General features: G+C 46.3%; 2 protein-coding genes across 4 annotated transcripts in view; both read left to right on the top strand.

Moving 5' to 3' along the window:
• On the top strand, nt 1-22744 carry LOC139366146 (lysine-specific demethylase 3B-like). 3 transcript variants are annotated; one of them, XM_071103294.1, is made up of 24 exons: nt 1-564; nt 8249-8425; nt 9573-9686; nt 9776-9881; nt 10122-10246; nt 10358-10426; nt 10567-11283; nt 11395-12751; nt 13044-13251; nt 13450-13664; nt 13757-13909; nt 14394-14501; nt 14827-14954; nt 15097-15418; nt 15556-15827; nt 16097-16363; nt 16603-16774; nt 16874-17095; nt 17324-17443; nt 19225-19248; nt 20622-20761; nt 21077-21253; nt 21477-21611; nt 21831-22744. In XM_071103294.1, exons 1-24 carry the CDS (start codon nt 349-351, stop codon nt 21909-21911), a joined length of 5625 nt encoding a protein of 1874 aa, XP_070959395.1. In that variant the 5' UTR covers nt 1-348; the 3' UTR covers nt 21912-22744. The 3 variants fall into 3 exon arrangements, with proteins under 3 accessions (XP_070959395.1, XP_070959394.1, XP_070959396.1); XM_071103293.1 differs by having other exon boundaries at nt 109-564; nt 15094-15418; XM_071103295.1 differs by lacking the exon at nt 19225-19248 and having other exon boundaries at nt 109-564; nt 21831-22713.
• An 829-nt stretch (nt 22745-23573) lies between these two features.
• LOC139366145 (receptor expression-enhancing protein 2-like) overlaps nt 23574-27313 on the top strand; it is a 29179-nt gene continuing 25439 nt past the window's right edge. The window contains exon 1 of the mRNA XM_071103292.1: nt 23574-23923. Within this exon, the coding sequence (XP_070959393.1) occupies nt 23892-23923 (32 nt within the window). The 5' untranslated portion in view covers nt 23574-23891. The remainder of the gene's footprint in view (nt 23924-27313) is intronic.

Raw genomic sequence — 27313 nt, 5'->3', positions numbered from 1 at the left:
CAGTGGAGCCTTGTAGCTCGTACGAGGAGGAGTGTGTTTGATTTTTGCAATTGCAAGCCTCAATGGCGGATAGAGCGGGATAGCGGTTTTGCGGACAATAACATCTCGGTACTTCTCTATTTGTGGCGTGACTTGGTCCGCCGTATTTTCCCGTGCATCCTACGGAAGAGGGGACTCCGGTGCATGCAGCAAAGTTGCGGTAGTTGAGGTTTAAATCTGTCACTTATTTTAGGCCGATTTAACCTGGCTAACTGGCTGGCTAGCTAACGTTAGCTAAGTGCATCGGAGTTCCCAACAGAAATATATGCGAAGGAAGTTGCTCCTGCAATTCACAGTGGCTAACTAAATATGGGAGACTCTCTTGAACTGATTGGGAAGCGACTTCTGCTGCTCCTCAACGATGGCAGGTCCGCAGCCGGATCCGAAGTGGAACAGGCCGCCTGGACTCGTGACTGGCTCCGGGGGACCGTCCGGGCGGTCAGCGTCATAGGGTTGGCCAGCCCAGGGGTAGAGGTGAGCGGAGGAGAGGCGACAACAACAACAGCAGCAGCTGCGGGGCTGACGGTCAGTGTTTTCATGTGAATAAAAACTACCGTTAGCTAGCTAACAAGCTAAACGCATGATTTAACTAGCTAGCTACGTATTTAACGAAACTGAAAAGAGAAAGCATACAAATAATTAATGGTCCGTTTAAGTTATGTGATCCAACTAACACATTGTGAATAGCGAAAGCTAGCCAATCGTGCCGCTGTGTTGCGCATGCCAGATAGCCACTGTCCCCGTAATTTAGCCCGGGGATTTTGGGCCTTCGACAGATTTTTTTTTAACTTAGTTAGCTTGCTAGCCAACTTTAGCGTAGTCTCCAGAATGAAATTCATGTGCAATAGGCATAGCCTCATTAAAATGTGAACTTCGGTGTATTAGATTTGTTAGCCTCAAATGACTGAATGTGGATATTGATGGTGATACAGCTAACGTTAGGCCTACATAGTTAGGTGTAATTTGTTGCGTGCATTATCTTCAACGTCATGATACCAAGTGCATATTTTTCACAAGGCATTTTTCGTAATTGCGTGACCCCTTATGTGTTCCTATCATTCCACTGATCAATGTGGATGATGTAGCTAGAAGATTATGCGGTTGAGAGTATAAATACATCTGAAAAAGCTGTCTGACTTGATGATGCATCCTATGATTGATTACAAGGCATGCAATCCATAACTAGAATTACAGAGGATAAATGATGTCAGGTGTCTTTTTTGGTTGTTGTACCAAAGCAATGGTCAAATCCAGATTTTTAGAAAGGGACAGGTGTTGGTTGGAGTAGTTTATTCAGCTTTCAAGGAAGTCTCCAGGACCATTTTTGGGAAATGGGCTTTTAAACTAGTGCCGATAGTAACTACAGACACCGCTCAGTGCTCTCCACTCCTGTTCTTGTTTCTCTTGGGAGGAGATATGTTACTGTATGTTAATATGTCTGTATGATTTTGCTTTTGCATGGACTATGTGTTGATCATCATAATGTCTATATGCAATGTCTTATGTGCAGGTTATCTGGTCTTGGTAGGAGGGCATTCTTCAAATCACAGCACTTGTTTCTCCTCTCACAGAACCATACAGTTCAAATTCACAAGGCTGTCCAAGTTGGGCTTGTATGCTGAGTGAGTCAGCAAGTTTCACATTTAAAATGGACTTCTGCTGACAAATATATCTTGCCCCTGCCTTGAGACCTAGAGTAGAGCATTAGCCCATATAAATGCAATCCATTGTCACACTGAGTATGTTTACATGCACACTAATAATTTGATATTAAACTGATTATGGTTGTAGGCAGAGTATGGCATTAGTCATGTTAACACCTTACTCTGCTTATCTTAATCGGTGTACTAAGGTTATAATCGAAGTAAGCATACTCCGATTAAACCACTTGGTGTTCTGCGCAATCTTTAGAATAATATGGGCATTTAAATGCCTTAATCCAAGTTACCATGGAGTATTTGCTCAGCACGTGCTAGCACAAGCAGCGCAGGCTTCCTTCTTTTACACGAGTGATGTGAGTTCAGATAAACTCAAAGTATTTATCTTAGAAATAGTCTTCACAAAAATAACATGGTCTGTGGTAGAATATTTATTTGAATGGTGATTTTCTGCATTTATCAAAGTCAGATCAAGTAGCCTGATAACCTCTCCCTCAATATCAACAAAACGAAAGAGCTTATTGTGGACTACAGGAGACCGAAGAGGGAGCGTGCCCCCATCCTCATCGACCATGGCTGCAGTAGATCAGGTCAAAAGCTTCAAGTTCCACATCCCTCAGGACCTGAAGTGGTCTTGCCACACCAACATTGTGGTGAAGAAGGTGCAACAGAGTTTCTACAACTTTAAATGGCTCAAATTCAGCATGCTTTCCATCCGGAACAGTTCATGGATACATTGTGCCAATGTTTTTGGTCTTAGGCAAGTTTTTTGGGGGGCTGTTCTTGCGCAGCATTTTTCTCTTGAGGCAAGCAGACATCTTTTTATTTTACCTTTATTTAACCAGGTAGGCCGGCCAGTTAAGAACAAGTTCTCATTTACAACTGCGACCTGGCCAAGATAAAGCAAAGCAGTGTGACACAAACAACAACACAGAGTTACACATGGAATAAACAAACGTACAGTCAATAACACAATAGAACAAATCTGTATACAGTGTGTGCAAATGAGGTAAGATTAGGGAGGTAATGCAATAAATAGCCCATGGAGGCGAAGTAATTACAATTTAGCAATTAAACACTGGAGTGATAGATGTGCAGAAGATGAATGTGCAAGTAGAGATACTGGGGTGCAAAGAAGCGAAAAAATATATTATATATTTGCAATATGGGGATGAGGTAGTTGGATGGGCTATTTACAGATGGGCTATGTACAGGTCCAGTGATCTGTGAGCTGCTCTGACAGCTGATACTTAAAGTTAGTGAGAGAGGTATGAGTCTCCAGCTTCAGTGATTTTTGCAATTCGTTCCAGTCATTGGCAGCAGAGAACTGGAAGGAAAGGCGGCCAAAGTAGGAATTGGCTTTTGGGGTGACCAGTAAAATATACCTGCTGGAGGGTGGGTGCTGCTATGGTGACCAGTGAGCTGAGATAAGGTGGAGCTTTACCTAGCAAAGACTTATAGATGACCTGGAGCCAGTGGGTTTGGCGACGAATATGAAGCGAGGGCCAACCAACGAGAGCATACAGGTCTCAGTGGTGGGTAGTATTATGGGGCTACGCTCCTTTCGTCTGGGATTGGTCGACAGTAGGGATTCTTCAATGAGGTGTTTGTTCTCATTCATTTTTTTTTTGTTGACAAATACTGCACCAAACATCTTAGTTAGATGTAAAATTGCGCGACTACGGTCTCCTCTGGAAAAACATCAAAATGAATGGCAGATTTCTTGCGTTGTCTAGATTAATTATGACTTTTGAAGAAGTGTATTCTGGCTATATCGTCTCAAGTTGGACAAAGTACTATTGCTTATTTTTTCTAGTTTCTCAATTGAAGGTCTTGCGAGCACACTCGTTCGGGTTCGCCTAGCCAAGTTCAGCTAGGCACCAGCTGAACCAAAGTATGCTGACGCCTTAAAACCCTCGCAAAGTTCAACAGATGCACCATTGAGAGCATTCTTTTGGGCTGCATCAACACCAGGCACGGTAACTGCTCCGCCCTCAACCACATGGCTCTCCAGAGGGTGTTGTTGACAAAACATCACCGGGGCCACGCTGCCTGCCCTCCAGGACATTGACTACACCCGGTGTCTAAGGCAAAGAATATCATCAAGGACCTCAGTCACCCGAGCCCTCGACTGTTCACTCGGCTGCCATCCAACAGACAGAGACAGTACGGGTGCATCAAAGCCAAGACCGAGAGACTAAACACCTTCTATTACCAGGCCATCAGACAGCTGAACAGCCATCACTAGCTGTCCACCAGGCAACGCACACTCACTCACACAACACACACACCCCATGAACACACACATGCAACCAATGCTGCTGTCCCATGTTATAGAGACATTGAACCACTGGTCACTTAATGTTTCACATTGTGTATTTGAATATCCCTGACAGTCTATTCTAATATTTTTGTTACGTACATTTGTATTTTAGTTTCTGTTTATACACACCGCTTATTTATTTATACTGGATTTGTGATATAGCTCACTAATATATCTACTGGTGTACATATCATTTTTTAGTTTGTCTTTTGTAAATTTGCCTGGTGTACATACACAGTTCAGTTGGAAAGTATTCAGACCCCTTGACTTTTTTCACATTTTGTTAATAAAATGATTTGCTCATCAATCTACACACAATACCCCATAATAACAAAGTGAAAACAGGTTTTTAGAAATAAAATAAAAACAGAAATACCTTATTTACCTAACTATTCAGACCCTTTGCTACGAGACTCGAATTTGAGCTCAGGTGCATCCTGTTTCCATTGATCATCCTTGAGATGTTTCTACAACTTCATTGGAGTCCACCTGTGGTAAATTCAATTGATTGGACATGGTTTAGCAAGGTACACACCTGTTTATATAACATCCCACAGTTGACAGTGCATGTCAGAGCAAAAATCAAGCAATGAAGTTGAAGGAATTGTCCGTAGAGTTCCGAGACAGGATTGTGTCGAGGCACAGATCTGGAGTCTTAGTGGTTTGGAACCACTAAGACTCTTCCTAGAGCTGGCTGCCCGGTCAAACTGAGCAATCAGGGGAGAAGGGCCTTTGTCAGGGAGGTGACCAAGAACCCGATGGGCACTCTGACAGAGTTCCTCTGTGGAGATGGGAGAACCTTGCAGAAGGACAACCATCTCTGCAGCACTCCACCAATCAGGACTTTATGATAGAGTGGCCATATGGAAGCCACTCCTCAGTAAAAATGCACATGACAGCACCTAAAGGACAAGATTCTCTGGTCTTTTAAAACCTAGATTGAACTCTCTGGCCTGAATTCCATGCGTCACGTCTGGAGGATACCTGGCACCGTCCCTACGGTGAAGCATGGTTGTGGCATCATGCGGTGGAGATGTTTTTCAGCGGCAGGGACTGGGAGACAAGGCAGGATAGAGGGTAAGGTGAACGGAGCAAAGTACAGAGAGATCCTTGATGAAAACATGCTCCAGAGCGCTCAGCACCTCAGACTGGGGGGGGGGCAAAGCTTCACCTTCCAACAGGACAACGACCCTAAGCACATAGCCACTCCTGCGTTGTCTTGGCTTCGGGACAAGTCTCTGAATGTCCTTGAGTGGCCCAGCCAAAGCCCGGACGGGAACCCGATCGAACATCTCTGGAGAGACCTGAAAATAACTGTGCAGCGACGCTCCACATCCAACCTGACAGGGCTTGAGAGCATCTGCAGAGATACAGTACCAGTCACACGTTTGGACACCTACTCATTCCAGGGTTTTTATTTGGACTATTTTCTACATTTGTAGAATACTAGTGAAGACATCAACTATGAAATAACACAAATGAAATGGAATCATGTAGTAACCAAAAAAGTGTTACATTTTGATTTGTTTGAGATTCTTCAAAGTAGCCACCCTTTTCCTTGACAGCTTTGCACACTCTTGGCGTTCTCTCAACCTGCTTTGAGGTAGTCACCTGAAATCTCAATTAACAGGTGTGCCTTGTTAATTTGTGGAATTTATTTCCTTAATGCGTTTGATCCAATCAGTTGTGTTGTGACAAGGTTGGGGTGGTAAACAGAAGATAGCCCTATTTGGTAAAAGACCAAGTCCATATTATGGCAAGAACAGCTAAAATAAGCAAAGAGAAATGACAGTCCATCATTACTTTAAGATATGAAGGTCAGTCAATCTGGAAAATGTCGAGGACTTTGAAAGTTTCTTTAAGTGCAGTCGCAAAAACCAAGGGCTATGATGAAACTGGCTCTCATGAGAACCGCCACAGAAAAGGAAGACCCAGCGTTACCTCTGCTGCAGAGGATAAGTTCATTAGTTAACTGTACCAAATATTGCAGCTAAAATAAATGCTTCAGAGTTCAAGTAACAGACACATCTCAACATCAACTGTTCAGAGGAGACTGCGTGAATCAGGCCTTTATGGTCGAATTGCTGTAAAGAAACCACTACTAAAGGGCAGCAATAAGAAGAGACTTGCTCGTGTTTTTTGGCCCAAGCAATGGACGTTAGACCGGTGGAAATCTGTCCTTTGGTCTGTGTCCAAATTTGAGATTTTTGGTTCCAACCGCTGTGTCTTTGTGAGATGCAGAGTAGGTGAACGGATGATCTCCGCATGTGTGGTTCCCACCGTGAAGCATGGAGGTGTGATGGTGCTTTGCTGGTGACACTGTTTGGGATTTATTTAGAATTCAAGGCACACTTAACCAACATGGCTACCACAGCATTCTGCAGCGATACAACATCCCATCTGGTTTGGGCTTAGAGGAACTATAATTTGTTTTTAAACAGAACAACCACCCTAAACCAACCATCAGGCTGTGTAAGTCCTATTTGACCAAGGAGAGTGATGGATTGCTTTATCAGATGACCTGGGCTCCACAATCACCTGACCTCAACCCAAGATGGTTTGGGATGAGTTGGAACGCAGAGTGAAGGAAAAGCAGCCAACAAGTGCTCAGCATATGTGGGAACTCCTTCAAGAATGTTGGAAAAGCATTCCTCTTGAAGCTGGTTGAGAGTGCCAGTTGTGTGCAAAGCTGTCATCAAGGCAAAGGATGGCTACTTTTGAAGAATCTAAAATATATTTTGATTTGTTAACCTTTTTTAGTTGTTGGTTACTACATGATTCCAAATGTGTTATTTCGTAGTGTTGATGTCTTCACTATTCTACACTGTAGAAAATAGTACAAATAAAGACACTCCTCTGACTTGCTGTGTCCAAATGTAATTTTTTTTAAATTATTTTTTTTAAATACATTTGACCCCCCAAGTTACTATCTTGTCTCATCGCTACAACTCCCGTATGGCTCGGGAGAGACTAAGGTCGAAAGCCATGCGTCCTCCGAAACTCAACCAACCCGCACTGCTTCTTTAACACAGTGCCCATCCAACCCGGAAGCCAGCCGCACCAATGTTTTTGAGGAAACACTGTGCACCTGGCGACCTGGTTAGTGTGCACTGCGCCCGGCCCACCACAGGAGTTGCTGGTGCGCGATGAGACAAGGATATCCCTACTGGCCAAACCCTCCCTAACCCGGACAACGCTAGGCCAATTGTGCATCGCCCCATGGACCTCCCGGTCGTGGCTGGCTGCGACAGAGCCTGGGCTCAAACGCAGAGTCTCTGGTGGCACAGCTAGCACTGCGATGCAGCGCCTTAGATCACTGCGCCACCTGGGAGGCGCTGTGTCAACTTCTAACTGGTTCTGTATAAATTTGCAAAAATGTCTAAACCCCTGTTTTTGCTTTGTCATTATGGGGTATTGTGTGTAGACGAGGGGGGGGGGGGGACAATTTAATCCATTTTAGAATAAGGCTCTAACGTTACAAAATGTGGAAAGAGTCGGGGTCTGAATACTTTCCAAATGCACTATATATAGATTGCATTTTGATACTGCTACAGTGCTATTTGGGTTGTTCGTTCTTGATTACTTGCTGTTTTTGTTTTTTACAATATTTTTCTTTACATTTTCATTGTTCGACTTGACTGCATTGTCAGATGCTAGTAACATAAGCATTTCGCTGCACTGCTATAACGCCGCAACCAATAAACTTTGATTTGATTTCAGATGTGTCCATGTAAACAGGATTATTAGAGAATTGTTCTTGCAAAGCATCTAAATGTTTAAATCAAACTATTATATTAGTCTGACTATTCACAATCGCATTGTGTGCATTTAACCATACTCACTGTAATCCTCTCATCAATAATGTCGCACTAGGCTACTTATTGACAATGAGGGGTAAATGAGAAAGTGAGACCGTTTTTGAATTGTCTTGCCTATTTCTAATAATTGACTGCTCTTCCCGAGAGAGATGGCTCCTTGCCCAGACTTTGAGGAGTAGACGTGCTGTGTTTGAGTCATTAGTGCTGCCCGGGCTCTGCTGACTGTGTATGATCCTAACAAGGCCTGTCCTGCTGACTCTGTCTGTGGCTGCTCTTCTCCCATCAGTCCAATGTTGTCAGTGTTTTGTCTTACCTCTGTTCTTTTGAAAATATACTCCTAACATGACACTGAGCCTACGTTAATATAGCTAGTCTTACAGAAATGGCACCACTCCCCCCCTGTCCTGTAGGTGTTTGTGGAGTTTGAGGACTGTGCGTGGCGCAGGCGGTCCTGGGTACAGGTGTACGGGGAGGAGGTGAGAGCTGTACTGGTCGAGTCCTCCATCGTCTGGGCTAACCGCAGCAGCGACCCCAACCAGAACCACCCTGCAGCTGGAGGAGCCCCTGGGACAGCCTGGCCTGCCCTGGTGAGTAGCCACCTCTGGCTTAGGGTTTACCAAATAATGTTTGGACTGTAACACTGAGCCACGCCAGGGGTTTTCAATCCTCTCCTCTCTGACCCTGCAGAAGTTTCACAATTTTGTTGTAGCCCTGAACTACCTCCCCTGATTCATCAGTTGAAGGACTTGATGATTTGTTGACAAATGTAATCAGGTGTGCTAGCTCTGGGATCGTTAAAATACATTGAACCACAGCTAAGCAACTAATCTGAACCAGTTGCCAACAGCATGCTGGGAGGTCACCTACAAACACATCTATTGGGGGAGACTATTAGGTCATGGGCTGTAAGATAGGGTTAAAGTCCTGGTAGCAAATAATGGACCATAACAGATATTTATGTAGTTGGTGCTGTATATTAACTAATATACATGGGTTCCAAAGTGGCATTGTTTCCCGAAGTAAGAGCTGATTTGGAGAACCTCAAACCTAAATTTTAGAGCAACATAATATTATAACGATTGATTTTAGTAGTTGTAATTTGGGAATGTTTTCTTGGGGTGCTCTTAGCTACTATTGTATGCGTGTCTGGCATGGAGAAATAGGTACTACACTCTCCTTTTAAGGTTAGTTCAGAGGGTGCATGTATGATGTATGTGACTCTCCTCTCACACTCCCTGAGGCACACCTGCATCTTGAAGTGAGGCCAGGCCAGCTTGTGGAAATGCAATTGTCCCAGCAAGGGATGTCTGGAGGACCTGTTACCGTTACATAAGAAGAACACACGCAGCAACCTGCTGCTCCTCTCAGTAGAAAAACAGCTCAACGGGCTCCCTCATGCTTTGCCAGAGGATAAGATTAGAGATCATTCTCCAGCCACTCCACCAATTAACAGAGGCGGCAGAGTAGCCTAGTGGTTAGAGCGTTGGACTAGTAAACGAAAGGTTGCACGATCGAATCCCCGAGCCGACAAGGCAACAATCTGTTGTTCTGCCCCTGAACAGTTAACCCGCTGTTCCTAGGCTGTCATTGAAAATAAGAATTTGTTCTTAACTGACTTGCCTAGTTAACTAAAGGTGGGGGGAAAAATAATAAAAAAGATAGGAATGCTCGCCTACATAATATCGCTCAGAGTTAGTGGTTCTTTACCTAACGATGTTCCTCTTCGCCCGCTAGGCGTTCCGGTCTCTAGTGGACCGTGTGGGTTTGGGTTCCCTGGTCCCTGTGGAATTCTTCGGGAACCGAACCCTCGACTTCCTCCCTGACGGGAATTCACTCCAGAGCTTTGAGGTGGGTTTACTCAAGGTTGTGTGTGTGTCAACTTTCATTTGAAGTGTGTGTGTGTGTGGTATCACTCTGAATTTTGTCTTGCTCTGTAGGTAGAGAAAGACGTGGGACACTCTCTCCTGCTGGAGCAGCCATCTCTGCAGGCTGCGGTGTCCAGCTGGCACAGTGACTTTGAGCTGCAGGAGATCCTCAGGAAGGGTGAGTCTTTGTTAGACTTATCTCTGGAATGAATGGAAACCTATTGTGCTGTGTACTTTGACTTTCCTCCTGCCTTTTCATTGCTCACCCATGTTTTCCTACACTGCAGTTCTCAATACTGGCCTTCTCAAACCTCTTCTCTTACCGTCTTCTCACTTTTCACTCCCTCCATAATATCCTTCTGGCGCGCTACCCCACGGGTCTTTGAGCCTTGTCCTGTTGGTTGTGTTGTCTCTCCAGGCTCCTACACAATCCAGGGCAGGAGGGTTCAGGTTTACCAGTGTGAGTTTGACGAGCACTGGGCCCTGGGCCTGGTCTCTCGGCACGACCCCAACTCGCACATCATGGAGATCACCATGGACCAGGTACACACACACACACTGCCTGGATGTGCCTTTCGCAGTACCTTTTTAGATGTTAGGTAATATGGCGGAGGTGTTGACAGCTGTTAGCTAAGTGTTATTATTGTGTTCTAGGGAGAGGAGACCCAGGTGGTGGATCCTCGGGTAATGCACGTAATACTAGCTGAAGATCACTTTGATGAGGTAAGTTGGATAAAGTATGCACTCCTATTCCTCCCTCCCTTGCTTTTTTTCCCCAAAATACTTGTGCTTTTGTTGGTCGACTTGCTTGAGTTTGCATTTTCCTCATCCTTTTTACATGGCTCCTTCCTCTCCGCGGTCAGAACGGGAGGAATGCTCGGCGGAGGAAGGAGAGCGATGGCGTGAAGGGCGAGAGCGGCCGTAGACGGAGGACATCGTCGGAAGGCGAGGAGGACGTGACTCTGAAGCGTTTTAAGGGGGCGGGAGAGGGAGCAGCGGCGGGACAGAACGGGAGCGGCTCCACCAAGGGGATGGTGACGTGGGGTGAGGAGGTAGCAACCGGAGGAGAAGACGGAGTGGGTGGAGGAGGCAGAGTGAACAGCACTATCAACAATAACAGCAGTTCCTCTGAAGTCACACAAGGTCACGCCACCCCGAACAGCATTTCCTCCCACATGGACCAATCAAAAGCTCCGCCGCGGTACCCCAAGGAAAACGGGCGCTCCCTCTCCACACAGGACAGACAGGGGTCTGCTGACTCGACCACTACAGTCACCCCCACCCCACCCCCCCTCAAACCAGCCCCCTCCCCATTCTCCAACACTTCCTTCCCCTCTCTGGGCCAGATGCCCAGCCTGGTCCCTGGAGCTCCGGCCTCCAAGCCTTCCCCAGTAGCCCTGACCACAGAGAGCGAGGAGCCATCCCAGTCTACCTACCCCAAGACGGCTGCCCTTGTGTCCCCCGGCCCGGTGACCATCTCGTCCCCATCGCAGGGCAGTGCCCCCAGCGTGGCCCTCGCTGCCCCCCTGTGCTTCAGCCCCAAACTAACCGCCTGGACAGGACCACCCAACCAGACGGAGGTGAATTAGTAACACTTAACGTGACTTTACTCTTAACCTGTGTAGTAACACTGTAATTACTAACTATAATTGTTTTCACTAATATGCTATTTCCTTATCCTGCTTCTTTAGGGCTCTAAGCCCATCCTGGCTGCGGCTGGGTTCCGGCTGCCTCAGTCCAAGCCTGCTGGTGCTTCTGTGTTCGGAGAGGTAAGCTCCCAGACCAACGGTTCCTCCAACACAGCGTCAGTCTCCCAGGACACCCCTGGACCCTTCGGCTTTTCCTTCAGAGGCGCCAAGAACAACGAAGCCCAACCGCAGCAGCAAGACCAGAACTTATTCTTCCAGTGTATGAGTCAGAAGACTGGCCAGAACGCTGGTGGTTCTAATCAGAACCAGACTTCAGGCCTGGGTCAGAGCCAGGCTAAAGACACCAACTACTTCACAGCAGTGTCAGAGAGCTTGAGTAAGGAGCCTCCTAGCCTGTTCAAGCCCTCCGCCTCCACAGAGGGACTCAAAAAGACTGTTCTAGCCCCCGCTTCAACTGGCCTGTTTGGCTCGGCTACAGCTCATCTCAAAGAGCAGTCCAAAGTGCCTGAGACCCAGCCGGCAGGCAACGGAGTGCTCAACAAGCCTTTCGGAGGGGACAAGCTCTCGTCTTCTTTCAGCGGCGGCTCTGGGGGGATGAGGAGCTCTGTTCTGGGAATGGCTGCGATCGGCACCCACCTGGCTCCGGCTTCTGGATCTCTGGGTGGTGCTAACAGGAGTGGCACTAACGGTGGCGCGGTGGGTGGCTTCAGCACCAAGACAGAAAGCCACCAGAACCTGTTCCTCCAGGGCTCCAAGGAGCCTTCCAACCCCTTCCTGGCCTATGGGGAGAAGCTCTCCCACAGTCCCTTCAGTGGCAAACCATCCCCTCTGGAGCCTGAGACCCTGGGCCCTGCCACTGCCTCGGAGAGCAAACCCAACCTATTTACAATGTCCGAGCCGCCCAAGGGCATCCTGTCTTCCCCCTTCGCCTCCCTCTCAGGCGCTGCTGCCTCCAGTTCTTCCTCCCCAGCCCCAGGACCTGCCTTCATACAGAGGCCCCAGTCTGATGTCCCCTCCAAGCCCAGGGAGGGCGCCTCCACAGGGGAACAGGGCTCCTCAGCTGAGGGTGGGTCTCTGGATGACCGGCCCAGCTCCACCTCGGGCTACCCCATGTTTGGGAGCGCTGTCCCTGGGGGGAGTGGTGAGGATGCGCCCATGCCATTTGATCAGGGCCAGGCCCAGAAGTTTGCCCTGGAGGAGCGAGGCCAGGTATCTAAACGTGACTCTGACTCCAGCGATAACAGCGACCTGTCAGACCTGAGTGAGACTGAGGAGGGGCTGGAGAGAGGGCAGGTCCCTGGGGGCCTCCCAGGGCCTGTCAAGGAGGGAGCCATGCTACTGCAGAAGGGTAAAGGCCCCGGGGTAGCCAAGAGCCGGCCACGCAACAAGCCCTTCAAAGGTAAGACCTGGAGCCTCGGGATAGGGCTCTGATAATGAAGTATTCCTACAGTACGTCAATGCGTTTCCCAATCATTCGTAACATTTTATTCGTCAATGTTGAGGCAAGTTAGATTGTGGTCAGGGTCATGAAACATTAGCAAGATTGATGGTAAAGAAAAGTTTCTGACCAACTCTTCCCTAATGATTCCATTATCCTTTCCTACACTCTTTGATGAATAGGTTGTCATTGCGTTGTTTTGTAATCGCTTCATATCCTAATTATAACTCTTCGGTCTTTCCTTTTTCTCCAGTGGGCCAGTCAGTGCTGAAGGATGTGACTAAGGTGCGTCGTCTGAAGCAATCAGGAGAGTCGTTCCTGCAGGACGGCTCCTGTATCAACGTGGCGCCCCACCTCCACAAGTGTCGCGAGTGTCGCATGGAGCGCTACAGGAAGTACCGGGAGCAGGAGCCTGACGACGACGACCCCAACGTGGCCTGCCGCTTCTTCCACTTTCGCAGGTACCGTCTGTGTACCAAAGACGTGTGTGCGTGTCCAAGCACTGTGTGTGTGTGAGAAATGGCGATGGTGTTGTATCCTCTTACAAGGAATGCGAAGACAAATATTGGTCATTTCACCAACCTCAATTAGAATCCAACATGTTCTACGCGTCCTCCACTCCTCTGTCCTCCAACCTCTGACCTTTGCCTCCTAACCAGGCTGGCGTTCACGCGTAAGGGTATCCTGCGTGTGGAGGGCTTCCTGAGCCCCCAGCAAAGCGATGCCATGGCCATGGGACTGTGGCTTCCCTCGCCGTCCGTACAGGAGGGCTTGGACCTGGACACCTCAAAGTACATCCTGGCCAACGTGGGAGACCAGTTCTGTCAGCTCGTCATGTCTGAGAAGGAGGCCATGATGATGGTCGAGCCTCACCGTGAGTGCTCTTAGTCTGCGTCCAAAATGGCACCCTGTTCCCTTAATAGTGCAATACTTTTGACCCGGGCCTAATCTGTCTGTGTCCTACAGAGAAAGTGGCGTGGAAGCGGGCGGTGCGCGGAGTCAGGGAGATGTGTGATGTGTGTGAGACCACTCTCTTCAACATCCACTGGGTCTGCAGGAAGTGTGGCTTCGGAGTGTGTCTGGACTGCTACCGGCAACGGAGGAACCGCCCTCTGGAGGGTGAGAGTCATAGAATCCAGAGAACATAAAGAATGTGTGAGATTCAACTAGGGTGGCAAAATTCCGGTCACTTTCCCGAAATTCTCTGGTTTTCCAGATATCCTGGATGGAAGATTCCTGGAATTCCAAGGGAATAAGCAGCAAATCTGAGAATATTCCAACTAGGATTTCTGAAATACTGGGGAACGTTGGGGGAAGTTACCGGAATTTTGCCACCATAGACTCAACACACAGGGACGGGCTGGGGTAACATTGAGTGGTCTTTCAGTGATGTTTGTTTTGAAGTAGTAAAGATATAGCTGCTGCTAAATTGTTAAAGAATCGGTATAAGATGTACTTTATTGTCCATTAACTTACAGGGAATGGACATTTTTGTATTTATGAACAACCCAACCCCCACTGTATACCCAGAGTGGCTGGAAGCAATGGGTCTGCTGCAGTGCAGAGCCCCTTATAAATGACCCTTCCTGTTTTTGTCTCTCAGAGGTGGACGAGGGGCCTGATGACGAGGTGTTCTCCTGGTTGAAGTGTGTCAAAGGCCAGAGACACGAGCCCCAGAGCCTCATGCCCACACAGATCATACCTGGAACAGGTAACATGGAGCAGGATACCTGTAGAAGCCTAGGGGCCAAATGGACCCCTAAGCACTTGTGGATGTCAGAGAGGATTTGACAGTTGTAAGCAATATGGTAACAGCTCCACCTTGCCCTCTGATAGGCTAAGTAGAAGTTTCACCACATTCCTTATACCAATCAAATCCTCATATAGGATTGGGCCTAGAACTGGGGCCTGGAGTCTTTCCTGCTCATGTCACATGGTCTGGACAAACTCCCAGCCCTAACTATACCATCCAATTATTATGTTGTGTATTTCCATAAGAGTTGTCCCATATTGACATTTCAGTCTCTCTCCCTCAGCTCTCTATAACATAGGGGATATGGTGCACTCAGCCCGGGGCAAATGGGGCATCAAGGCAAACTGCCCCTGCACCAGCCGGCACCACAGGCCCCTAGTGCGCCATAGTGCCCCCAACGGCATCTCACAGGTACTGCACCACCACTTTTTTGTGACCAAGATCAATATTTTACATTTCTACCATCCACATATGGTTTTCACTTGTTTTACATATTGCTTGTCAAGGGCTTCATTAGAATGCAGTAAAATGTTCCTTATTGTTGTCCCAGCAGTCTGCAGTGTCCTCCAGCATAGGGAGCAGTGGTAGTGGACCAATCACAGGTGGTGGGGGGCCAGCGGGTTCAACCACTCCTAAACCCGAGGGGGGGGAGACAACAGTGGTCAAAACACAGCCTACATCCAGCACAATGTCATCCGAGGCGGCAGGAGGAGGGGTTGATACTAACTCCACCAACAGTACCAGTGCCCCCCCTAACACTGCCCAGACCACCACCCCCAAGGACCCCCGCCCTTCCACAGGTGAGGGCAACTCCACCGCCCTGCACTGGCTGGCAGACCTGGCCACTCAGAAAGCCAAGGTGGAGGACACTAAAGGTGAGGACTAAAGGTCTCTTTCACTTCATCTTCTTGTCTCAATCCTAACTCATATTCTCAATGATACTCTCTAAATGTATCGTACATGTGTTTAGATTTGACCATCTCTAACCATCGTCTTCTCTCCACACCTCTAGACTCTGGGTTGCTGCGCTCGGCGATTGGCCGGGACACGCGTTCTCCCTTCGGCCTTGACTCGTTCAGCGCCCTGTCCAAGCCTTCGTCCTCCTCCTCTTCCTCCTCCAGTCCTAAACTGTTCAACAGCCTGCTGCTGGGCTCCAGCAACACCCAGCCCAAACCAGAGGGCTCCAGCCTCCGAGACCTGCTCAACTCTGGCCCCGGGAGGCTCCCCCAGGCCCCCGGAGACACTGGAATACCCTTCCCCTCAGTCTTCTCCACCTCAGCCGCTGTGAGTGTCTTTCAGCTTTCCTCAGTTAGCTAGGAGAATTCAGATACTTTCAGAATGCTCAAATGTAGAATGTCAGAGTGCCCAGATATGGATCCTTCCATAATGCTTACATATGTCATTATGTCATTACATTACAGGGGACCATTCCAGAATTCTTAGATTCCACACAGTTCTAGGTTGTGTCCCAAATGACACCCTGTTCCCTATATAGTGCACTGCTTTTGACCAGAGCCCTAGACTGCAGGTCTAACCCCTCCTCCCTCTCTCAGGGGGACAAGATGAAGGGCAGCCTGCCTAACTTCCTGGACCATATCATCGCCTCGGTGGTGGAGACCAAGAAGGCGGAGGGCCGTCGTACGGGCGAGGGGGGCAGCGAGCTGGGCGGGGTGGGCCGCAGGGACGGGGTGATGGGCCTCAGCGTGCTGGACCCCCACACCTCCCACTCCTGGCTCTGTGACGGACGCCTGCTCTGCTTGCAGGATCCCTCCAACACCAACAACTGGAAGATCTTCAGAGAGTGCTGGAAACAGGGCCAGGTGAGAGAGACCTCTCTGTGGGGTGGAAAGGCGATAAATACTTTTTTTAAATACAGATTTTTAATAAAAAATATGTGCTCACCAAGAGTAGTTCTAAGGCGGTGTGAGTAAAATGGTGGTGTGGAAGATGGAAATGGACTGAGAGAGTATTTGGGGATGAAGTTTGGAAGAGGGAGATGTGTAATGTGAGAGATGAGGTGATGATGATTCTGTTTGAACTCTTTCCCTCCTCTCTCCAGCCGGTGCTGGTGTCTGGTATCCATAAGCGTCTGAAGGGGGGTCTGTGGCGACCTGAGGCCTTCAGTGAGGAGTTTGGGGACCAGGATGTTGACCTGGTCAACTGTCGGAACTGTGCCATCATTTCTGACGTCAAGGTCCGTGACTTCTGGGACGGCTTCCAGGTCATCTCCAGTAAGTAACGGGATCGTTCATTCAGCCGTTCGTTCGTTCATTCAACCATTTATTTGTTCTTTCATTCGTTCATCTTGCCTTATCTCTCTCTCTCCCCAGAGCGTCTGAAGGGTAGTGATGGTCAGCCCATGGTTCTGAAGCTGAAGGACTGGCCTCCCGGAGAAGACTTCAGAGACATGATGCCTACACGCTTTGATGATCTGATGGAGAACCTGCCCCTCCCAGAGTACACGAAGCGAGACGGCCGTCTGAACCTGGCCTCCCGCCTGCCCAACTTCTTTGTCAGGCCAGACCTGGGGCCTAAGATGTACAATGCCTACGGTGAGAGAGACGGCAGAGATGGAGAATATGGAAGATTAGGAATGAGCCCATTTACTCTTTTAAACGGATGTCAGTCTCTGATCTGTTTCTATTTCCTCCTTTTATATTCTCTTTTTCACCTCTTCCCTCTTGATACTTTCCATGCTTCCTTCTATTACACCTTTTTCACCCCCCCCCCCCCCTTTCTCTCACACCTTCCATCTCTCTCTCCGTCCCTCCCACTCTCAGGTCTGATCGAGACCGAAGACCGGAGTGTTGGCACTACCAACCTGCATCTGGACGTGTCTGATGCCGTCAACGTCATGGTGTACGTGGGCATTCCCGAGGGAGAGGGGGAACACGTCAAGGGTGAGTAGGACCGACACACACACTCGCACAGTGAAGCAGAACTTAATACACACACACACACACACTCACAGCAACACTGACTCGCACAGCTGACTCATTCCAGCGTTGACGTGTCAAACACAAGGCCCGTGACACATTTCAATCCGGCACGCACAATGATTTGGGTTTTTAATTCATTTTGGCCCATTTCCATTCCGTCCGCGCTGCACTACAAGTCCCAGCAAGCACGGCCATTGGCAGTGCATTGCCACACACATCCACCCACGAGCCAGCCAGTGCGCTGTATCATAATACATTTGCAGCAGCCATGCAGCGCGAAACATTTAAAATGTGTTTTAAGTGTAAATGTTACAACAACCTAGTGAACCGACCTTTTGTTATTTGCAGTTTAAAAAAAAAACTTTTTGGTTAGGGTCGCAGCATAATGTGCATAGCAGCAAAGGTTAGACAAATATTATTTATTTAGTTTTATTTGTTAAAATGTTATACAGCATCCTATGTAAGTTAAGTGGTCATTATAAAAGGGCATATTTAACAAATAAAACAATTGCCAGTTTGGGTCGCAGTTGATGGTCTGGGCCGGCGAATTCCTTGACTTTTTTCAATATGGCCCGTGCGGTAATTGATTTTGACACCCCTGCACTAAACAATGTAACCTTCAGCACGGCTAGCAATTAGCACAAGTGTGTATTGGCATGGTAGCAATTACAAGTGTCCATTTAGCACTGAGTGGTATGTTTCAGTAATGCACTACGGCACACTGACATTACCACTTTCCTCCAGCAACACTCATAAAAGATTCAGCGTTTTTTTGTGAGGTAAATAAAAGATGGTCCTTGGATCTTTGTCCTTGAACAGACATGTTTTCAATTCCATTGACTGCTGCACGGTATTTTTCAGTAGTTTTATTATGACAGGTTAAAACACCTTACATCTAAAGCAGCATTTCCCTAACTCTGACCTCGGGACCCCAAGGGGTGCACGTTTTAGTTTTTTTTCCCTAACACTAATGTGTGTGTGTGTATATATATATATATATATATATATATATATATATATATATATATATATATATATATATATATATATATATATATATATATATATATATATATATATATATATATATATATATATATATATATATATATATATATATATGAAAACAAAACATTGCAAAAAATATGTTAACTGTTAAAACCACATGGGCTCCGAAATGACCCACTCATGTACAATTGAATTTGAAAGGCGCTCCAAAGTATTGTATAGGAAAGTCGATAGGTTCACACAAAGATCAAACGCCCTCTACTGTCCCATTCAGCATTTCCAGTTTCTGGAAACTAAGGACAGGAAGCCATTCTTCAGCATTGAGACAGAATAATGGTGTAAATGTTACATTTAAGCCTGTCTTCAGTCACTCCTATAGACTTTCCTAGGTTTCCCACCCTGCTGTATATTACTAGAGGCCTCTGACTAGAGTATAACTTTATTCATCCCAACTTGGGACATTGTTATATCAACACTAGCATCATTAATGATTAGAAGGACTAGACGAGGAACAACGACATACACATCATACATGCATATTAAGGCACCTGCACCTTAGTAGAGACCCATTAATAAAAAATAAAAAAGGTAAATGCTGTTTTCTGTCCTACTCTGGTGAAACAAGCCCAACGAGGCTAACCCAGCCCCCCTCCCCATGCATCAATGGACAGGACCCTGGAAAGGCTCTTTAATGGGTCTCACGTGTTGATTGTGGTCAAATTTCTCATTCACAGAGACGGATATCGCTGGATGTAAAGGTCTGTGCATTTTTATAACATCACCTCCTTAGCATGCCTTTTTTTCTTGACTAACTTCTCCCTTCTCTCTTTCTCCCACTCCCCCATCCTCATGTCCTCTCCCTGTGCGGTTGGGGCCAGAACACTACTGTGGCTCATCTGTCTGTTTGTGGTTTATTTGTGGTCTGAGTGGCGTCTGCCCTCCAGTGTAGAGCTGACCTTCAGTAATGCTCTGATAGTCAGTCAGCCAAACTCTGTTTTTTAAAACCTTTTAACACAACAACTTTTATGCTGTTTTTTATTTTCATGCTGTTAGATGTTAGTAAGTCTTTCCTTGCATTACATCTTCTGTTATCTGGGACAACTGGTGTTCTGGCCTTGACTGTTGGGGAAGGCCAGATGTATGAAGGTGTAGGTGTACTGTCTGTATCCTTGCACAGGTTCACTGACTCTCAGGGAGAGAAAAGAGCAGCAACTTGCTAGCTACCCATCTTTTGGAGTCACATTCCCCCCTGACTGATATCTCTTCCTAGAGAAGAGATGCGGGGGGAGAGATTATAAAGTAAACACACATCACCATGACAAGCATATGTAGCTGTACCGGACTCTATGCCTAACCGAGATCAAAGTCAGAGCAATTGAACACACACTCACACTCACACACTCTCTTCCACGCAGGCAACTTGATCTATGGCAATCTCTGGATAATTTGTCCAATTGACCGGAATTTGAATAAAACATGTAGCTCCGTTAGTGTTGTTTAGTCCTGTTCATCACTAGCCACCTAAATGTTTGCTTGATTAGTAAATGATGAGCAACTCTGATTGCATCCCAAATGGTACCCATTTTGACAAAAGTAGTGTATTGCAGAAGGAATAGGGTGCCATTTGGAACCTCTGTGGTTGAACCCAGAGCTGCCACTGGCCAACAATGATGTCATAACAGGGAGATTCAATTTGCCCCTGCCAGCCGAGCGCCCCTCTGATTGTGGATGACTGATGATGAATCAGCACTTCACCTAGGCTTGTGTCTCAAATTACACCCTATTCCTCCTGTTCCTCCTGTAGTGCGCTACTTTTAACTAGGGGCTACAAGGTTATGGTCAGAAGATGGTGTACTGCATAGGGGAATAGGTAACGGGTGTCGTTTGAGATGGCGCCTCGTGATTCCGACGTAGTGAATGAGCACTTGTATAGATTAGAAGGATTGTAGTGTTTTCCCTCCTGTGTCTACAACTGTAGGATGTGAAGGTGAGCGGTACTTCTGTGCTTTGTTGATGTTTAGTGTTGCACTTCTTCTTTCCTACATCATTCCCTTTGAGCATGGACTCTGTCAGTGACTGACCGGTGCTGGAGTTTGCTCATCCCTGTCTCTCTCTGTGTGTGGTCCCGCAGAGGTGATGAGCACCATCGAGGAGGGTGACGTAGACGAGATGACCAAGAGGAGGGTGTACGAGGCCAAGGAGAAGCCCGGGGCACTGTGGCACATCTACGCCGCCAAGGACGCTGAGAAGATCCGGGAGCTGCTCCGCAAGGTCAGGGTTCACCATCACCACATTCCTTGAAATGTCAATATGCACATTCATTTTCTTTCAATGCATTATTTCAGGAAAGAATCGAAAATGGTGGCTGGACTTCTTTAGTTCTACTGTTCCCACGATAAAATCAGTCTCAAATGGCACCCTATTACCTATTACAGGTGTGCTACGTTTGGGCCAATAGGGCTCTGATGAAAAGTAGTGCACTATATAGGTATTAGGGTGCCATTTTGGATGTAGACATTGTCTCTCTGATATACCATACCATGTTACTATGATTTACCATATCTTCTTATCCTTTGACTGTGGTAGGTGGGTGAGGAGCAGGGCCAGGAGAACCCTCCGGACCACGACCCTATCCATGACCAGAGCTGGTACCTGGACGGGGTGCTGCGCAGGAGGCTGTACGAGGAGTACGGCGTGCAGGGCTGGGCCATCGTACAGTTCCTGGGAGATGCTGTCTTCATCCCCGCCGGGGCTCCCCACCAGGTACTAGGGGAAACACTGGACGTACCAGTTGAGAATGAGACTTTTTGTGTTGTTTAATGGTTACATAGGGGCATAGCGTACCCTTATGTTATCCCTTTTTAGCTATATGATGTCTATACTCTTGCTTTTCTTTTCATTCACACATTCTCTCTCTCGCCAACTCGCACTCTCAAACAGACAAATCACACACTCGCCTCTTTCTCCTCTCTCATGTGCCCCCAAGGTGCATAACCTGTACAGTTGTATCAAGGTGGCAGAGGACTTTGTGTCCCCTGAGCATGTGAAGCACTGTTTCAGACTGACCCAGGAGTTCAGACACCTATCCACCACACACTCCAACCACGAGGACAAGCTGCAGGTACACTTCGGCCGCCTCCCAAATGGCACCCTATTCACTATGTAGTGCACTAGTTTTGACTCTGGTCAAAAGTAGAGCACTTATAACTGACTCCACTATAGTATAGGCCAATTATTTGAGAGAAGGATTGAATCGGTTGATCAATCAGCTAAAACAATCAGTAACATATATTGTGGTACAATTGCAATTCTGACGGGAATTTTGATCTCTGTTCTCTAGGTGAAGAACATCATCTACCATGCCGTAAAGGACGCTGTGGGAACACTGAGGGCCCACGAACCCAAGCTAGCACGCTCTTAGTGCCCGCTAAACACACACACACACACAAGCTGCAGTTATAGAGTAGAGGTCTCAGTGTGCAGAGAGGCACGGTGATGTGCTCACAACTCTCTTATTTGGTGTGTGGGGGAGGGGGGGGGGGTCTATAGTCAGCGCTTGGATGAAGGCAGTACTACATCATCGCTGTTACACGACATGCTCTACACGTCTTAGTTGTTTTCCAATTCACTTCTGATTAACTCTGTATTTAAGGTCAGTGTGTCCTGTTTGTGTGTGTGGAAGAGGAGAGCATGTGACGTGAGGCGGTTCAGCATCTGTGTAGCGTCTGACTAGATGTGAGCACTGGGCTATGTTTCCTTTTGCGACAACCATTGATATTATTATTCTTCCTTAGAAGAGAGGGTTCACTTGTTTTTAGATATTTTTTTGTTGAAGTTTTAATCTTTAGTGGTGGAATTGAGACTTGTGCAAGTAACAAGCATCGAAGTGAACTAGACCAAAGTTGTTTTATTTTTAGTTGTCTTATTTTTAATTAAAAGCAAGGACTTCTTAAACATGTTTTCTTTTATACACCGGAGGATAATTCAGAGTTTTGGCTTTTTGAATGCTTGACAGAGAGTGGCTTAGAGAAATGTCTCCATTTATTTGGTCATCTTTGTTGTCCCAAGGTTTGCATGGATGAACTGCAGACTTCAAAACGTTGTAAAAGAATCACGATTCCAACTGAACAGAAACTACTGGCCGTTAACAGTGTATCAATATATATGTTGATGATCTTAGCAGTCTGTTTGATTTTTCAAAATAAAGTTCACAACAAATAAAATGTTACTGGTCATTTCAGGTGATTTATACAACTTTATTGTGTGTCATTGAACTCCATTGTTGAACAACTGTTACATGTCTTCACACTTGTATGTATCAGGTGCTAAAGATTATGTAAACAATATGTCCATATAACGCATCAGCATGATTTAGCTCATTTAAAAAAATAATAATTTGCAGTTCCACTCCACATGTTTTGGATGGATTTTTACGCATGCTGCAGCAGTATATGTTATCGGTGGCAGCGGCTTAGATCGCTAGACCACCCTAGGCCACTACCCAGTGTTCTTATGCCTCCTGCCTCACCTGCATGAGTCTAAATTTGAAAGTGATAACAGCAATAAGGCAGGCAGTCTCTTATATCCTTCCACTGAAGTCTAGAGAACCAGCCACTACTTAATGGCAAATCCTGTGTATTCACATGCTAGTTATAGGTTGTGGTCCTAATTCAATTACCAAACCCCAAACGGCTGTTGTATTACATAATACCATAGAACTATCTTGTGCAAAGATTATTGCACACAATACCCTGCCATATTTTTTACGAGGGAATGAATGAAGACAGACTTGTGGCAGTTGCCTCGTGCCTACAGCAGGCCAACCCTGTTCCTGGAGAGCTACCCACCCCTGTAGGTTTTTGCTCCAACCCCAGTCATAACTAATCTAAATCAGTTTATCAACCAGCTAATTATTAGAATCAGATATGCTAGATTATGATGGAGTGAAAACATACAGGACCATAGCTCTCCAGGAACAGGGTTTGAGAGCCCTGGCCTAGACATGGTCTGGGACATCAGTGCATCTGACGTTTCACTGTAGAGCTTTTTGGTATTGTCTATCTAGCTAGGCCTACAAAATTCAGCTAATGGGGTCAGTGGCAGCCTTCATAGGACCTATTTCATTGTGGCAGTAACCAGTTGTTTTTGCCTTCTACGGACAAGACAAAGCAGTGTGGACCTGCCCCTTTAAGAGAAGAGGAGTTCCAGCGATTTGAATGCCGCAGATTCAGAATCCACAGTAGCCTACCTGCCAGTAAAATAGAGCATTCAAGAGCAGGAGCAGCAGGCAACTAACTGCACTTGCATCACAACACAACCACACGGTCGTGGACGGAGGAATGGGGGGGTGTACAGCTAGTTAGATTTCCCGATAAGGAAAAGCTCACTACACTCAATTAAGATGGTGTCGTGGATTATCTCCAGGATGGTAGTGTGAGTATGCATTCTGCAGCGTCTGTTTGTTATCGCGTTCTATAGCTACATACGCTAGTTCGCGCTGTCATCTGTACGCTGCCATGGCTTGTGCCCAGAGCACACGCGAACAGTTATCTTGATAGCCAGATTGCTAGCGAGCGAGCAAATTTCTAGCAATTCAATTGTCGTTGGTTTATATGTAGCCCATGGTGTCTAAATGTGCATTTTGACCACTGGTGTTTCATAAAGCCAGGATGGTAGGCAAATTTCAACACCGTTACAGCAACACCGTTAGCCAGTGCAAAATTGGCAAGGTAACGTTAGCTAGCTAATGTGGTTAGTTGAAATGACAACGCTGCTAGCCAACTGAAGTGAAGGTGGAATACATTAAATGGCTAACAAGCTTGCTAATGCCACCTACTGAAGCTAATTTACGAATTCATATATTGGCTGTGTAACTAAATTAGTAATGCAAAAATGCTTTAGTCTTGGCTATCGCTAATCGTGCACAATCTTGAATAATGCAGGCCCGGCTGCTATGATCAACAAAATATGGCAGCAACTGTACTGCTAGCATGACGCTGACAGCCAAATAATTTAGCATCATTAATGAATTGTCTGGCTGTCGTGTGTCATGCTAGCAGTGCAGTTGCGGTCATATGTTTTGATGATTATAGAAGCCAGGCCTGCACTATTCAGGATTATGCACTATTCCAATGTTACCTCAACCAAGATCAAGTCAATATTTTACATGATCGAGCTTTGTCATTCATGAGTTGTCTTAAATGTGCAAAATGCAGAAATAGCTCGTAATTTCCTGGTTGCTAAAATTCGAATAGTTCGCCTAATTTCAGTTTTTGACAAAACAAGCATTGTGTAGCGAATCCCCCCTGTACCATGTAAACCGCTGTTAAATATATATTGTATTTTCTGCTTTTTGAAGCTGGTATACAAAACCGAAACTTAACAGGAAGCATTGTACATTATTTCTTAGTTTAAATCTAACGCTTCTTAGACTTGCTTTCGATGAGAACGACAGATCTAGAACTTATTTCTGTGATTTTGTTCCGTCGCTCAAATAAGTTGCACATTGAAGCTTTAACGCCTCATGTCCGTCCACCAGATGCTTCACTCTTTGCATTCCGGCGGAAGTCATTCATTGTCAATGGAGCAGTCCACAACACTAGGCTGTGGTGCGTTGTGTGCTGCATGCGTTCAATGTTTTCAATGTTACAAACCGAAGTACACAGACTCCAACCAGCTCGCTTTTAGGTAGTTGAAAAGCGAAGCACATGCGTCAAGTGCCGAAGAATGTCGGCTACACATCAGTAGGCTGGACACATGACATTTTTAACAATGCTTTATTTCTAATAAAATGTAGCTCTTTGCATCCGCGGTGGAGCCCAGTTTAATAATATTACCATATACCCAGCTGCCTGCCGTAGTTTAAGTAATCACGAAAACAAACAGGCCTTATTTTAAGGGAATTTTTCACCCTGCCAGCTCCTATTAGTTCTATTGAGCACTGTGGCACCAACTCGCCTTCCGAACTTTCTAATCCCATTTTGTTGTATAGTCACGATGGTAGTTTCGCTATAGTTGGCAATGGAGACCTGCTCGCGTTAAAATGTAAACAACAAACAATTACTCGTTACTCAGAAGTCGTCCCGTTGTTTACTATAGGGACATATAGGTATGTATGTCTATTTTGCCAAATATCTCGCAATGTGTATATTTAGATTAAAAAAAAAAAAAAAATGCACCCCATTTTAATCATGAGAATCACCTCTTTCTAATTGTGTAAGGCTGGGTAGTTTATCTCGTCATCAAACGCTAACCCCGAAATATCTTTTGCCCTTGGAACGCTGAGCTCCCCCCATTGTTTTCCGATGGAGAAGCATGCTGGTATATTTCGCCAAATATCTCGCAATGTGTATCTCGTTGTCGTCAAACTCGAGACCAGAAATAGTCAGAAGTTGTCATTTCCCCCCTACTTCCTCGTTATGCAGACATAGGCACCATTGAGGTGCGGATGTTTACTTTCTACACGAGATGAGATGAAGAGGGAGGCGAACCATGAAAAACAGCCCCAGACCGTTATTCTTCCTCCAACCAACTTTACAGTTGGCATTATGCATTGGGGCCGGCCGGTAGCATTCTCTTGGCATCTGCCAAACCTAGTCATACTGCCAGATGGTGAAGGATGATTTGTCAATTCAGCTTTACGCCACTCCAGCCGACGTTTGGCATTGCGTATGGTGAGCTTTTGTGCGGCTGCTCGGCCATGGAAAGCCATTTCATGAAGCTCCCGAGGAACAGTTATTGTGACGACGTTGCTTCCAGAGGCAGTTTGGAACTCGGTAGTGAGTGTTGCAACCGAAGACAGACAACTTTTAGGCGCTTCAGCACTCAGCGGAACCATTCTGTGAGCTTGTGTGGCCTACCACTTCGTGGCTGAGATGTTGTTGCTCCTAGACGTTTCCACTTCCCAGTAACAGCACTTAGTTGACCAGGGCAACTGACTTGTTGGAAAGGTGGACTCCTATGACGGTGCCACATTGAAAGTCACTGAGCTCTTCAGTAAGGCCATTCTACTACCGCTGTTGGTCTATGGACACTGCATAGCTGTCTACTCGATTCTATACACCTGGCAGCAATGGGTGTGGCTGAAATAGCCAAATCCACTAATTTGAAGGGGTTTTGAAAAAAATCCCCTTCGACTCGTCCTCTGATGATATTCTTGGTTAATAATTACGTAACCAACCATCTGTAGTAATACTAGTCCCATGCAAATAGGGCTATTGATGTAGCCTACTGTCTGACTTTGCATTGTATTACATAACCAATAATATCTAAGGCAACTATTACCTTTAGTGTGTAGAGTGATTAATGCCATATGTCCACCAGCTGCACATGCATTTTACCATATGTTGTTTTTGCCAGATGTCTAGCCTGCATCTTCCGTACTTTATGCGCATGTGATTTGTTTAACACTGTTTTGGGGGTTACTACATGATTCCATGTGTTATTTCATCATTTTGATGTCTTCACTATTTTTCTACAATGTAGAAAATAGTACAAATAAAGACAAACTGAGTAGGTGTGACCAAACTTGTGACTGGTACTGCACATACGCAACATGGCCAAGAAAGAAATGACTTCCTAGCGAAGGTGGTAGCATGTTTTCACTAGAGGGTCGTATTGAATAATGGGGTGCTGTGGAAAACAAAAAGCCAGAAAAGAACTCAGAAGGGAACGAGTAGAAAGAGTGTTTTAGGTAAGAAAGAGAAGTTTAAACTCCATCAGAATTACTTTTCAATTCAACATCTTTCTCTGAATTAAAACTCAAGACGGGTTGCAGCATGGAGAAGACCATTTTCGCCCTGTTCGACTAAAGCTAATAATTAG

Source organism: Oncorhynchus clarkii, chromosome 14, assembly GCF_045791955.1.
Source record: "Oncorhynchus clarkii lewisi isolate Uvic-CL-2024 chromosome 14, UVic_Ocla_1.0, whole genome shotgun sequence".
Classification (NCBI taxonomy): domain Eukaryota; kingdom Metazoa; phylum Chordata; class Actinopteri; order Salmoniformes; family Salmonidae; genus Oncorhynchus; species Oncorhynchus clarkii.
This window is presented reverse-complemented; position numbering and strand designations above follow the sequence as displayed.

Coding starts and splice junctions, on each gene's coding strand:
- LOC139366146 (XM_071103293.1), top strand. CDS start 349: ATGGGAGACTCTCTTGAACTGATTGGGAAGCGACTTCTGCTGCTCCTC. Junction 565..8,248: donor CAGCAGCTGCGGGGCTGACG/GTCAGTGTTTTC, acceptor CCTGTCCTGTAG/GTGTTTGTGGAGTTTGAGGA. Junction 14,502..14,826: donor ACAGATCATACCTGGAACAG/GTAACATGGAGC, acceptor TCTCTCCCTCAG/CTCTCTATAACATAGGGGAT.